Consider the following 12,335-nt stretch of genomic DNA (forward strand, 5'->3'; position numbering starts at 1 on the left):
GGGTATTATCCCGGAGTCCCAGGATCGAGTCCCACATCAGGCTTCCTGCATGGAGCCTGCTTCTCCCTCTGCCCATGCCTCTGCCTCTCTGTCTCTCTCTTTCTGTGTCACTCATAAATAAAAAAATAAATAAATAAAATAAATTAATTAATTAAAAAAACCTCCCAACAAACAAAAGTGCAGGACCACATGACTTCATAGGAAATTCTACCAAACATTTAAAGAAGAGTTAATGTCTCTTCTCAAACTATTCCAAGAAATTGAAGAGGAGGGAAAACTTCCAAAGTCATTCTATGAGGCCAGCATTACCCTGATTCCAAAACCAGATAAAGGCACCACAAGAAAAGAAAACTGTAGGCCAATATCCCTGATGAACAGATGCAAAAATCCTCAACAAAATACTAGCAAACTGAATCCAAAAATACATTTAAAGAATCATTCATGGGGTGCCTAAGTGGCTCAGTTGGTTAAATTGTCTGCCTTCAGCTCAGGTCATGATCCCGGGGTCCCAGGATGAAGCCCGCATTAGGCTCCCTGCTCAGTGGGGAGTCCGCTTCTTCCTCTAACCCTCACCCTACTCGTGCTCTCTGACTCACTTGCTCTCTCTCAAATAAATGAATAAAATTTCAAAAAGAATCATTCACCACAATCAAATGGGATTTATTTCCGGCATGCAAGGGTGGATCAATATTTGCAAATCAAGCAACGTGATAACATCACCTCAACAGGAGACAAGACAAAAACTATATGATCATCTCAACAGATGTAGAAAACCATTTGACAAAGCACAACATCTATTCTTGATAAAATCCCACAACAAAGTAGGTTTAGAGGGAACATACCTCAACATAATAAAGGCCATCTATGAAAAACCCACAGAGAACATCATACTCAGTAGGGAAAACTGAGAGCTTTTCTCTTGATATCAGGAACAAGACAAAGATGTCTACTCTTCTCACCTCTATTCAACATAGTACTGGAAGTCCTAGCCACAGCAGTCAGACAGGAAAACAAAGGCATCCAAATTGGTAAGGAAGAAGTAAAATTTTCCCTATTTGGAGATGACATGATACTATATATAGAAAACCTGAAAGACTCCACCAAAAAACTACTAGATCTGATAAATGAATTCAATAAAGTCACAGGATACAAAATCAATACACAGACATCTGTTGCATTTCTATATACTAATAATGAAGAAGCAGAAAGAGAAATTAAGAAAACAATCCCATTTACAATTGCACAGTACCTAGGGATAGGCTTAACCAAAGAGGTGTAAGACCTGTACTCTGAAAACTTTCAAACGCTGATGAAAGAAACTGAACATGACACAAAGAAAGAGAAAGATATTCTATGTTCATGGATTGAAAGAACAAATATTGTTAAAATGTCTATACCCAAAGCAATCTACACATTTAATGCAATCCCTCTCAAAACAACAACAGCATTTTTTACAGAATTAGAAAAAATAATCCTAAAATTTGTATGGAACCACAAAGGACCCCGAATAGCCAAAGCAATCTTGAAAAAGAAAAACAAAATGGAGGTATCATTATTCCAGACTTCCAAGTTATACTACAAAGCTGTAGTAAACATAAGAGTATGGTAATGGCACAAAAATAGACACATAGTTCGAACAGAATAGAAAACCCTGAAATAAAGCCACAATGATTTTTTTAAAGATTTTATTTATTAATTTGACAGAGAGAGAGAAAAAAAAACAGGGGGAGCAGCAGAAGGAGAGGGAGAAGCAGGTTCCCCACTGAGCAGGGAGCCTGATGTGGAGCTCAATCCCAGGACCTCGGCATCATGAGCTGAGCCAAAGGCAGACGCTTAACCAACTGAGACATCTAGAGACCCTGAAATCCACAATTCTATGCTGAGTTAATCTTTGACCACAGTAGGAAAGAATATGCAATGGGAAACAGTATCTTCAACAAATGGAATTAGGAAAACTGGATAGTTACATGCAAAAGAATGAAACCGGACCACTTTCTTATACACAAGAATAAATTAAAAATGGATTAAAGACCTAAATGGGAGGCCTGAAACCATAAAAATCCTAGAGGAGAACATAGGCAATAATTTCTCAGACAATGGAGGTAGCAACTTTTTCTAGATATGTCTCCTGAGGTAAGGGAAAGAAAAGAAAAAAATAAAGTATTGGGACTACATCAAAATAAAGAACTTCTGCACAGCAAAGGAAACAATCAACAAAATGAAAAGACAATTTACTGAATGGAAGAAGATATTTGCAAATGTGGTCTCTTTTAAAGGGTTAGTATCTAAAATATATAAAGAACTGATATAACCTGAAAGCCAAAAAAACAAATAATCCAATTAGAAATGGGCAGAAGACATGAACAGACATTTCTCTAAAGACGATATACAGATGGCCAGCAGATACACGAAAAGATGCTCCACACTGCTCATCATAAAGGAAATGCAAATAAAACCCAAAATGAGATATCACCTCACACCTGTCAGAATCAGTAAAATCAAAACATAGGAAACAAGTGTTGGTGAGGATGTGGAGAGAAAGGAACCCTTGTACACTGTTAGTGGGAGTGCAAACTGGTGCAGCCACTGTGGAAAACAGCCTGGAAGTTCCTCAAAAAGCTAGAAATAGAACTACCCTAGGATCAGTAATCACACTACTAGGTATTTACTCCCCAAATACAAAAATATTAAGCCAAAGAGATACATGCATGCCAACGTTTATAACAGCACAACTTATAATAACCAAATTTTAGAAGCAGCTCAAGTGTTCATGGATAGATGGTAAAGAAGATGTGGGGTGTGTGTGTGATGGAATATTATTCAGCCATTCTTTTCATAAGAAGAATGAAGTCTTGCCATTTGCAATGACATGGATGGAACTAGAGGGTATGATACTAAGTGAACTAAGTCAGTTGGAGAAAGACAAATATATGATTTCACTCATATGTTGAATTTAAGTGACAAAACATGCAAAAGGAAAAAATTAAGAGAGAGAAATCAAGAAATAGACTCTTAACAATAGAGAAGGAACGGATTGTTACTAGAGAGAAGAGGGGTGGAGATGGGTTAAACAGGTGATGGGGATTAAGGAGTGCACTTGTCTTGATGAGAAATGGGTTATGTATAAAATTGTTGAATCAAAGAAAGAAACAACGCAATCATGAAATGGGCAAAAGACATGAACAGAAATTTCACCAAAAAAGACATACACATGGCCAAAAAGGACATGAGAAAATGCTCCGCATCACTTGCCATCAGGGAAATACAAATCAAAACCACAATGAGATACCACCTCACACCAGTGAGAATGGGGAAAATTAACAAGACAGGAAACAACAAATGCTGGAGAGGATGTGGAGAAAGGGGAACCCTCTTGCACTGGTGCTGGGAATGTGAACTGGTGCAGCCACTCTGGAAAACTGTGTGGAGGTTCCTCAAAGAGTGAAAAATAGATCTGCCCTACAACCCAGCAATTGCACTGCTGGGGATTTACCCCAAAGATACAGATGCAGTGAAACAGCAGGACACCTGCACCCGAATGTTTCTAGCAGCAATGTCCACAATAGCCAACCTGTGGAAGGAGCCCCAGTGTCCATCGAAAGATGAGTGGATAAAGAAGCTGTGGTCTATGTATACAATGGAATATTACTCAGCCATTAGAAACAACAAATACCCACCATTTGCTTCAACATGGATGGAACTGGAGGGTATTATGCTGAGTGAAATAAGTCAATCAGAGAAGGACAAACATTATATGGTCTCATTCATTTAGGGAATATAAAAAATAGTGAAAGAGAATGGAAGGGAAAGGAGAGAAAATGAGTGGGAAATATCAGTGAGGGTGACAGAACATGAGAGACTCCTAACTGAGAAACGAACAAGGGGTAGTGGAAGGGGAGGTGGGTGGGGGGATGGGGTGACTGGGTGACAGGCACTGGGGGGCACTTTATGGGATGAGCACTGGGTGTTATGCTATATGTTGCCAAATTGAACTCCAATAAAAAAATTTTAAAAAAATTGTTGAATCACTGTCTTGTGCACCTGAAAGTAATATAACACTGTAGGTTAACTATACTGGAATTAAAATAAATAATAAATAAAAAAGAGAAAACACACATTCTATGTGTAAGTACACTTTCATTACAGTGGTGTTGACAACAGTGTCAACCAGAAACAAAAATTTCCAACTGTAGGGGTGCCTGGGTGGCTCAGTTTGTTAAGCGACTGATTCTTGATTTTGGCCCCGGTCATGATCTCAGGGTCATGAGATCAAGCTCTGTGTCAGGCTCCATGTGGAGTACTGCTTAAGATTCTCTCTCTCCCTTTCCCTCTGCCCCTCCCCTGACCACATGCATTCTCTCTCTCTAAAAATAAAAATGTCCAACTGTCAGAGTTCAGTTAAATAAATTAATGTGCATTCATATAATGGAATACTGGACATCCTCTACAAGTGATGCTTATACAGAGTTTTTCATAATTTGTGAAATGTTCAGGATATTTTTAAGGATTTTATTTATTTATTTGAAAGAGAGAGAGAGAGCACAAACAGGGGTAGGGGCAGAGAGGGAGAAGCAGGCTCCCTGCTGAGCAGAGAGCCTGACGTGGGGCTCTATCTCAGACCCTGGGATCATGACCTGAGCGGAAGGCAGAAGCTTAACTGAGTAAGCCACCCAGGTGCCCCTGCTCAGGATATTTTAAGAAAAGGATACCAAGTAGTATATACTGAATGATCTTGAATTCGCAAATATATGTGTATTAAAAAAAACCAGGAAGAATACAAGTCAAAATGTTCATTATGCTTCTTCTCTGGGGGCTTGTATCACAGGTGATCTTTTTTTCTACCTCTTTCATCTTTTCTGTAATTTCCATATTTTCTATAGTGACTAGGTATCATCAGGGAAAAAAAAATCTTGAAATAAGTCCCTATACATCCCCCCACACTAACAAATCCTGCCCATGCTTGAGGCCCGGCTACAGCTGTACCATATCTCACTTTTGTCTGTATGCTGCTGAATTTTCCCACTAGAAAATATGCCTGTGAGGGAGGAGTACAGGTGCTTCTGAAGAGGGTCCATACTGTTGGCAAACCAAGTCTGCTTTTCTAGGAGGTTGTCCCTCCATGACCATGTCCTGGTACTCCTTGTCTTAATCGGGCCTTTCAAGAGGCTCTAATCTTCAACTCCTCTTCCACCCTAGCTGCCAGAGGGATCTTTCTCACAAACTGCTGCCACTCTTCTGCTTCAATCTGTCAATAGCTCCCTCGTATCTGCAGGGGAAAAGACGCAGCCCCTTAGCCTGGCATTGAAAGCCCTTGGAGATCTGGCTTCTGCTGACCTCTCCAACTTTCTCCACATGTACCTCCCTAAATATGTGCTGTCTTGCTTCATCTGGCTAACTGGATTCAGCTTGCCTTCTCTAGTAAACCTGCTCTGAGTTCATAGGCTGGGTCGGGACCCTGTCACAGTTCCCATGTTCCTCTGCACTCCCCTCTGTCCCACTAGTCACACTATGTGTTCATCATGCATTTACAAATCTGCATCCCCCAGTAGATGAGGAACGCCCTAGGATGGGGCCAGTGTACCCCCCTTCCCCTGTCTCCAGTGCTCCCCATCAGATGGTTTGAATAAATGAGATCCTTCCAATCCTCACACCAATTCTATAAGACAGGCGTGATTGTGCACTGTTTGTCCAAAATGAGGAAACAGACTCAGAGAGAAGAAGTGGTGGCCTTATCTTCCTGGGAAGCAGCTGAGTTGACATCAGAGCTGGAACTTCCCTGTTATCTGCCCCTTCTCCTACCCATTCTGCACCTCCTGCACCCCAGGGCAGGGCCATGTTGGGCGGTAGAGGTCAGAGGTAGCCAGGGAAGGGACAGGAAAAAGACTCTGGTAAGCTGTGGACATACAAATTCAGGCTGGTGCAGGTCACTGGGTTCAGAGTAGAGGCTTTGCTATCAGGAAGTCTGTCCTGAGATGTCTTGTGTGGAGTGCACACTGGTATCTCCAGGGGTCCAGTGTGCATAGGCTGTCTTGAGGGGAGGTGGTTCCAATGTGGGGATGTCAGTCTAGAATTTCATTTGAGGCTTTGGACTAGGGAGTGCAGTTTAAGGAACTTAGTGTAGGGGTTTGGCTTGGAAGTTTTGGTGGGGTTTGGCAGTCTGGGTTTGGAGTCCAGTCTCGGGCTCATGGTAGGCAGTTCAGGCCAGCAGTTCCACCTGGCCTGGTTTGAGGAACCCAGTCTAGAGCCCAGGTTTCAGAGTTCAGTTAGGGAAGTAGAAAGTGGGAGAGTGAGTCTAGGGAACCAGAGATATGATTCAGTGGGGGTCAGGCCTTAAGGTACTTTCTGGGATTCAGCCTGGGGAATTGTAGTCTGAGGGGTAAAAAATTGGAAGGTCAGCTTAAGATCTTGGGCTGGGTAGCATAGTGAGCATATCTTGGACTGTCTTTCATTCAGAAATTCTCATTCTGAGCAGCTCAGAAAACTGGACTGGAAAATTCTTTCCTGTGCGGGACAGGCGTTGGGCTCATCTTTGGGCTTAGCATGGGGAGCTCAGTTGGGCACATTCAAGCTCTGAGGTTCATTCTGGGGACTCAGATAGGGTTGAGATTGGTACAATAGGAAGCTAAGTTAGGTGAACTCAATCTAGGGGCTGATTTAATTGGCATTCAGCAGGGAAGGTATCAGCCAGGGAATTCAGTAATAAAAACTGCTAATATTGGGCATCTACCATGTGCTAGGCACTGTGCTGATGGCTTTACCTGGTTTATCTCATTTATCCTGAAAATAGCTCTATGAAGGAGTTATCAATATCATGCCCCTTCTACACATGAGAAAACTGAGACCAAGCAGCTTGCCCAGGAACACATAGTTGGTAAAAGGGACTCATCTGGTGCCCAGTTTAGGAATATTACACCAGCAACTCATTTTGGGGGTTCATCACAGGGAGCTCACTTGAGGAATTTCAGTTTGGAAATGTCATGCTAGAGGCCCAGTGTGGAAATAAAATGGAAGAACTCAGTCCTGGAAGCCCAACGCGGATATGCGATTTTGTAGAATCCATGGGCTCTGAGTGGAGAAATGAGACAGGAGGTTTCTTCTGGGGATCCCAGTTGGAGGGTTATAAAATGTGGAGACTCAGTGTGGCAGTGAGGTATCCTTCCTGGATCTCAATACGGAGCCCAGTCTGGAGACCTCATTCTGCAGGGCTCAGCCTGGGAATCTCAATCTGTGAATTCAAGGCTGCAAGGTAGAAAATTTGGGGTGGGGGGCTTTTTGTGGGCAGTCAGTCTGGGAATTAAGACTGAGAAGATGAGATTTGGAGGATCAGACTTCATTTGGGAGAAAATCTAGGGCATTCTTCCACAGTGAAGGGGATGAACACAGGAGTCTGCAGTCTGGGGGACTGAGGTTAGGGAGGACACAATCTGGAGTCTGTCTGGAGCTCAGACTTGGCAGCTTAATCTTAGGGTTCCCTTTGGGGAACTGTAGAAATCAGTCTGAGGGCTCATGTGTCTCAGTCAATAGCATTGATCTGTCCCTGACAAAAGAGTCAATCTTTTGGGCTCAGGATAGATGTCACAGCTTGAGGGACAGTAAATGGGGGTGTTAATCGGGAGTGCTAAATTTGGCAATACTTGTTTATAGAATGGTGGCTGTGGAGATCAGAATGGGAAGTTCTCTGGGGGGGATTTCCCTGTGGGACCTCAGGCTGAGGGCTGGGAACCCACTCTCAGAGTTCACAACAAGAACATTCTGAAGGCCCAGATCTTAGTTTGGGGAAATCAGTGTGTGTGTGTGTGTGTGGGGGGATTCTATAATGGGGACCTTAGGATTCAGCCTGAGGGCTCAGGTTGGAGATGTCAGCCTATGGAACTGCTTCCAGGGAATCAGTCTGGAAGGCTCTTTCTCGAGATTTAGGTTATGTAGCTCCTCCTGGCACTTCAGTGGGGATTCTCATTTGGGGAGATGACTGAGGCACTTAGTCTGCAGATGTCTGTTTGTAGAGTCCAGCTGTCAAACGTCCTAGGGTTCTCACTCTTTCTAGAGGTCCAGGCTTGGTAGCAAAGTGTCCCATGTGGTAGGATGGAGGGGGCTCAATTTGGGAAGAAGACACAGCAGTGGACACAAGTGTCTGCTCCTGATTAGCCCCCCACACTTTCCTAACTTTCATCCTACCTTTAGGGCTGCTCCTTCTTAAGTCTTTTGCTGATTCCACTTCCCTAAGCTTGCCCTTGGCCCCTATTTCTTCTCCACTTACTTTCACTCTTTTGTTGATTGTGGCCAGCCTCACAGCTTTGAATACCATGAGCCAGTGACATCCAAATCCCTCTCCCTAGATTCTAGACTACGTACCTACCTGGTAGCTCACTTTGAACATGTCCAAAATCAACCTCCTTAAGCTCATCTCAAGAACTATCACCACTAGCCAAAAATTCTACTAGTAATTCTTGGCTTTTCTTCCCAAGACTCACACCCATTCCACCCTGGTTCTTTTGGTGCTGCTTCCAAATATAATATATCCTGAATCCAACCATTTCTCACTACTTCCACTGCTCTTACTTCTACTCCCCTCATCCAAGCCAACTTTTCTCACTAAGATTATTGCAAAGGCTTCTTACTGGTCTCTCAGCTCCCTCTCTTGCTTCCCAAGTAATCCTGGTCAAAATCTTCCAATGGCCAACCACTGCACTCAGAATAAAATCCATCTCCTTAGCCTGGCCTTTAAAGTCTCGCTCCTCTCTCCAACCCTACTTCTACCATTCTACCTTCACTTATCACGCTCAAGTCATACTGGCTCTCTTGTTGGTCCAGAGATTTGCAAGCTGCCACCCCTTCCCCCCAGGAACTCTGTACTTGCTGTTGCCTCTGGGGAATATGTTCCTGCCCAGTTGGGGAGTGGCTCCCTTCTTCTTGTCATTCAGGTCTGACTCAAATATCTTCTATTCAGAGAGGCCACCCAACCTAAAGGAAGCCCCCCACCTCCGCCATCCCTGTCACATCACCCTCGTATTCTCCGAATTACATGTAGCACCTACCTAATGTTCTCCTGTGTATTTATCAGTTCTCTTTATTATCTGCTATCTTGTTTACTTCCCTTATCCTCTGTGCCAGCACCAATTTGCAGAACTAAGGTGCTCAGTAAATAATTGCTATATTAATGAAGGGATGAATGGAAATGATGCTCTGGGGAGAGGAAGTTGGGGAGACTCTGGGGAAGCACTCTTGGAGATGTGACCCTGGGTGTGGCGGTGGGGGTGTATTTGTGTGGGCCTCATACTGGAGGAATCAGAATGAGATACTTTTCTAGTGGTCAGTGTGAGGACTCAGTCTGAGGAGGCATTAATTCAGACTAGAGATCAAAATCTTGGAGGTAGAAAATATGGGGTCCAGCCTGGGGTGCTCAGTTCCAAAGAGTTGATTCTGTGGGGCCTTAATCAGACTTGGGAGGTTTTTTATGAGGTTCATCCTAGGTAGCAGCTGGTGACACAGAGGGGAGCTCTAAATGTGGATGATGGAAAAGTCAGGGGCTCGATGAGACAAATATCTTCATGGGGAGCTCAGCTATGGAGATTTGGTAAAGAGGGCTTGGCCTGAGGGGTCGGTCTGGGCTCATGGGGCAGAGGCTTTGGACTCCGGGCAACTTCATCTGAGGATGAGTCTAGGGCTCAGTCTTGGGGTCTTGGCCTAGAAAACAGATGGCTCCCCCTAGGGGAGCATTCTGGGCATGCTCTTCAAACTTGGGGGTTCCAGCTGGGGACTTCAGACTGGGGGACTCCTGAGTGCTCTGTCTGGGTACTCAGGCAGAGATCTCAACCTGGAGGTTCAGCCTGAGGTCTCACTCCAGGGCCTCTGTGGGCCTTTCACAGGCAGCTTTCAGTTTGGAGAGCCTATCCTGGAATCTCATTATGCTGCAATGGAAGGCTGACCCTGTGAGTTAAGTGTTGGAGGATGGGGCGAGGCAGGGCCCGGATGTGTGCACTCACTTTGGGCGTCCTTGCTGTCCGGGGAGCCATGGGGCAGCTTTAAGAGATAGTCCTTGAGAAGCAGCTCATAGCGGGGAATGCGCTGCACAGGTTCCAGCATGTGGTGCTGCAATGTCAGGTTGCCACAGGCTTCCTCCTTCTGTGACAGGCAGAAGCAGAGCAGCTCAGGTCTGGCCATAAACCCCTCACTGGGTCCCTGCAGACCTCTCCTCCCCAGGCTGTCCTGTCCAGCTTCATTGCTTACCTGCACCTCATGGATGATTACTTTAAACTGGGTGGAGCGCTCTGTCCAGGTGTTGACCAGCTCCACAGCACGGTCAAAGTTCTTCACATACTCGCCATACATCTTGAGGAAGGGCGCCAGCTTCTGCAGGATGTCTCCGATGCGTGGGTAGCGGTCCCTGGGGTAGAAGCAGGGGCTGGCATGGTCCTGCTGATCCTTGTCCCCCAGAATTCCCCCAGGGTTCTAGGTCTCTAGTCCTAGGTAAGCTATTCTCATTGCATTCCTAGAAATCTACTTCTCAGCCAGTCTGCTCCTCTGGAATTGCTGCTTATGTTATAGGCCAATTAGGCCAAAAGGCACAGCTTGACCTGGAACCATGGCCCTGACTGCCACCTGCCCCAATTTTGCCCTTCTCTAGTACCAGGAATAACATGTCCTGAAATACCTTCTCTGACCTCACTGCAAGGGCCACTTCATACACTTATTATTGATTCTGGGCCTAGCCTTATGCTGGGTAATTCTGAAGACACAAATGAGTCAACAGAGCCCCAACGGAGTCATTGTCTAATAGGGAAGACAAAGTGAAGCCTGGTTATCCTCTCAGGAGTCACAGTTTGCTGAGGGACACACAGGACTAGACCTGGGCTTAGCCCTCATTGCTCACGGGCAGCTGAGGGACACACAAGAATCAGGCCAGGCCTCTCCCTCAGGAGTAACAGTCAGTTGGGAAGATGTAGGAACTGGCTTCATGCTAGCCACGCATGGTTATAGTCTGGTGAGGGAGACATACTTTATCCTGTGGGTGTGGGGCGCATGGAGATTATTTTTTTTTAAATATTTTATTTATTTATTCATGAGAGACACCGAGAAAGAGAGAGGCAGAGACATGGCAGAGGGAGAAGCAGGCTCCATGCAGGGGGCCTGATGTGGGACTCGACCCTGGGTCTCCAGGATCATGCCTGAGCCGAAGGCAGGCGCCAAACCGCTGAGCCACCCAGGGATCCCTGGAGATGATTTTTTTAAAAAGATTTCATTCATCTATTTGAGACAGAGAGAGAGGAAGAGAGATCCAGCGAGCAAGCGCATAAGTAGGGTGAGGGGGACAGAGGGAGAGGGAGAAGCAGGCTCCCTGCTGAGTGGAGAGCCCAATGTGGGACTTGATCCCAGGACCCTGGGATCATGACCTGAGCCAAAAGCAGATGCTTAACCGATTGAGCCACCCAGGCGCCCTGAGCATGGAGATGATTTTAAGCAGGAAGTAACATGGTCTGATTTTTCTGAAAGACCGTTATGGCAGGTGGTACAGACTTTAAAGGACAGATTGGTAGAGGAGAGCTGGTGGCTGGCAGATTGCCTCCTTCTACCTCAGGACTCAGCTCAGAAATCAGCTCCTCCTTGAATCTTTCTCTAACTCCAGACTAGGTTTAGTCCATTTGTCTGGATTCCTACAGCCTTCCATTCTCAGCTCTATCATAGATCTGATATTAAAAAAAGACAAACAAACAACTGTTGACATTGAGCGCTTATTGTATACAGGATGCTGTTCTAAACTCTTGACATGGATCAACTCATTTAAATCCTTAAAACAACCCTACAAAGTAGGCCATTATTATTATCCTCATTACATAGAGGAGGAAACTGAACCATAGTGATTTAAGAAACTTGCTTAATGTCACAAAGCTAGCAAAGGGCAGAGCTTAAATTTGAACCCAGCCAATCTGGCTCCTAACCTCATACTCTTAAGGGCTGTGCTGTTCTATTGTAATTTTCTGAGTCCTGGTCTGTGTTTTGCATTTGGTTGGGAGGTCATAGAGGGTGGAGCGTTGGTCTGATTTTCTTTGTGAAAGGCAGTAAGAGGAGAGGACGGGCAAGAGTGGACTCTAGCACACACATATGCCCTGGGCTTGGCAGGCTTGTGGACAGGGGGACAGGCAACCTAGATCTGGGGTCCCTCACCATTCCTCCATGCGCTTCTCTAGCTCAGGCAGCAGGAACTGCTGGTGGAAGCAATAGATGGAGCAGATGTTCGAGAAGATGCCATGGACAACGTCAGCAGGGAAGGAACTCCGGTTCCGAGCTTCTTCGAGTAGCCGGGCACAGAACACCTGTGGGGCAGGGCAGGGGTGTTC

The 12,335-nt window shown here is 45.1% G+C and overlaps 1 protein-coding gene across 1 annotated transcript in view; it reads right to left on the reverse strand.

The window, feature by feature from the left end:
- Positions 1 to 12,335, reverse strand: part of FGD1 (FYVE, RhoGEF and PH domain containing 1) — a 44,063-nt gene that overhangs the window by 10,084 nt on the left and 21,644 nt on the right. Inside the window, exons 6-8 of the mRNA XM_038587522.1 lie at positions 12,163 to 12,311; positions 10,228 to 10,384; positions 9,984 to 10,122 (exon numbers count right to left, since the gene is read on the reverse strand). Of these exons, the coding sequence (XP_038443450.1) occupies positions 9,984 to 10,122; positions 10,228 to 10,384; positions 12,163 to 12,311 (445 nt within the window). The remainder of the gene's footprint in view (positions 1 to 9,983; positions 10,123 to 10,227; positions 10,385 to 12,162; positions 12,312 to 12,335) is intronic.

This window comes from Canis lupus, chromosome X, assembly GCF_011100685.1.
Source record: "Canis lupus familiaris isolate Mischka breed German Shepherd chromosome X, alternate assembly UU_Cfam_GSD_1.0, whole genome shotgun sequence".
Classification (NCBI taxonomy): domain Eukaryota; kingdom Metazoa; phylum Chordata; class Mammalia; order Carnivora; family Canidae; genus Canis; species Canis lupus.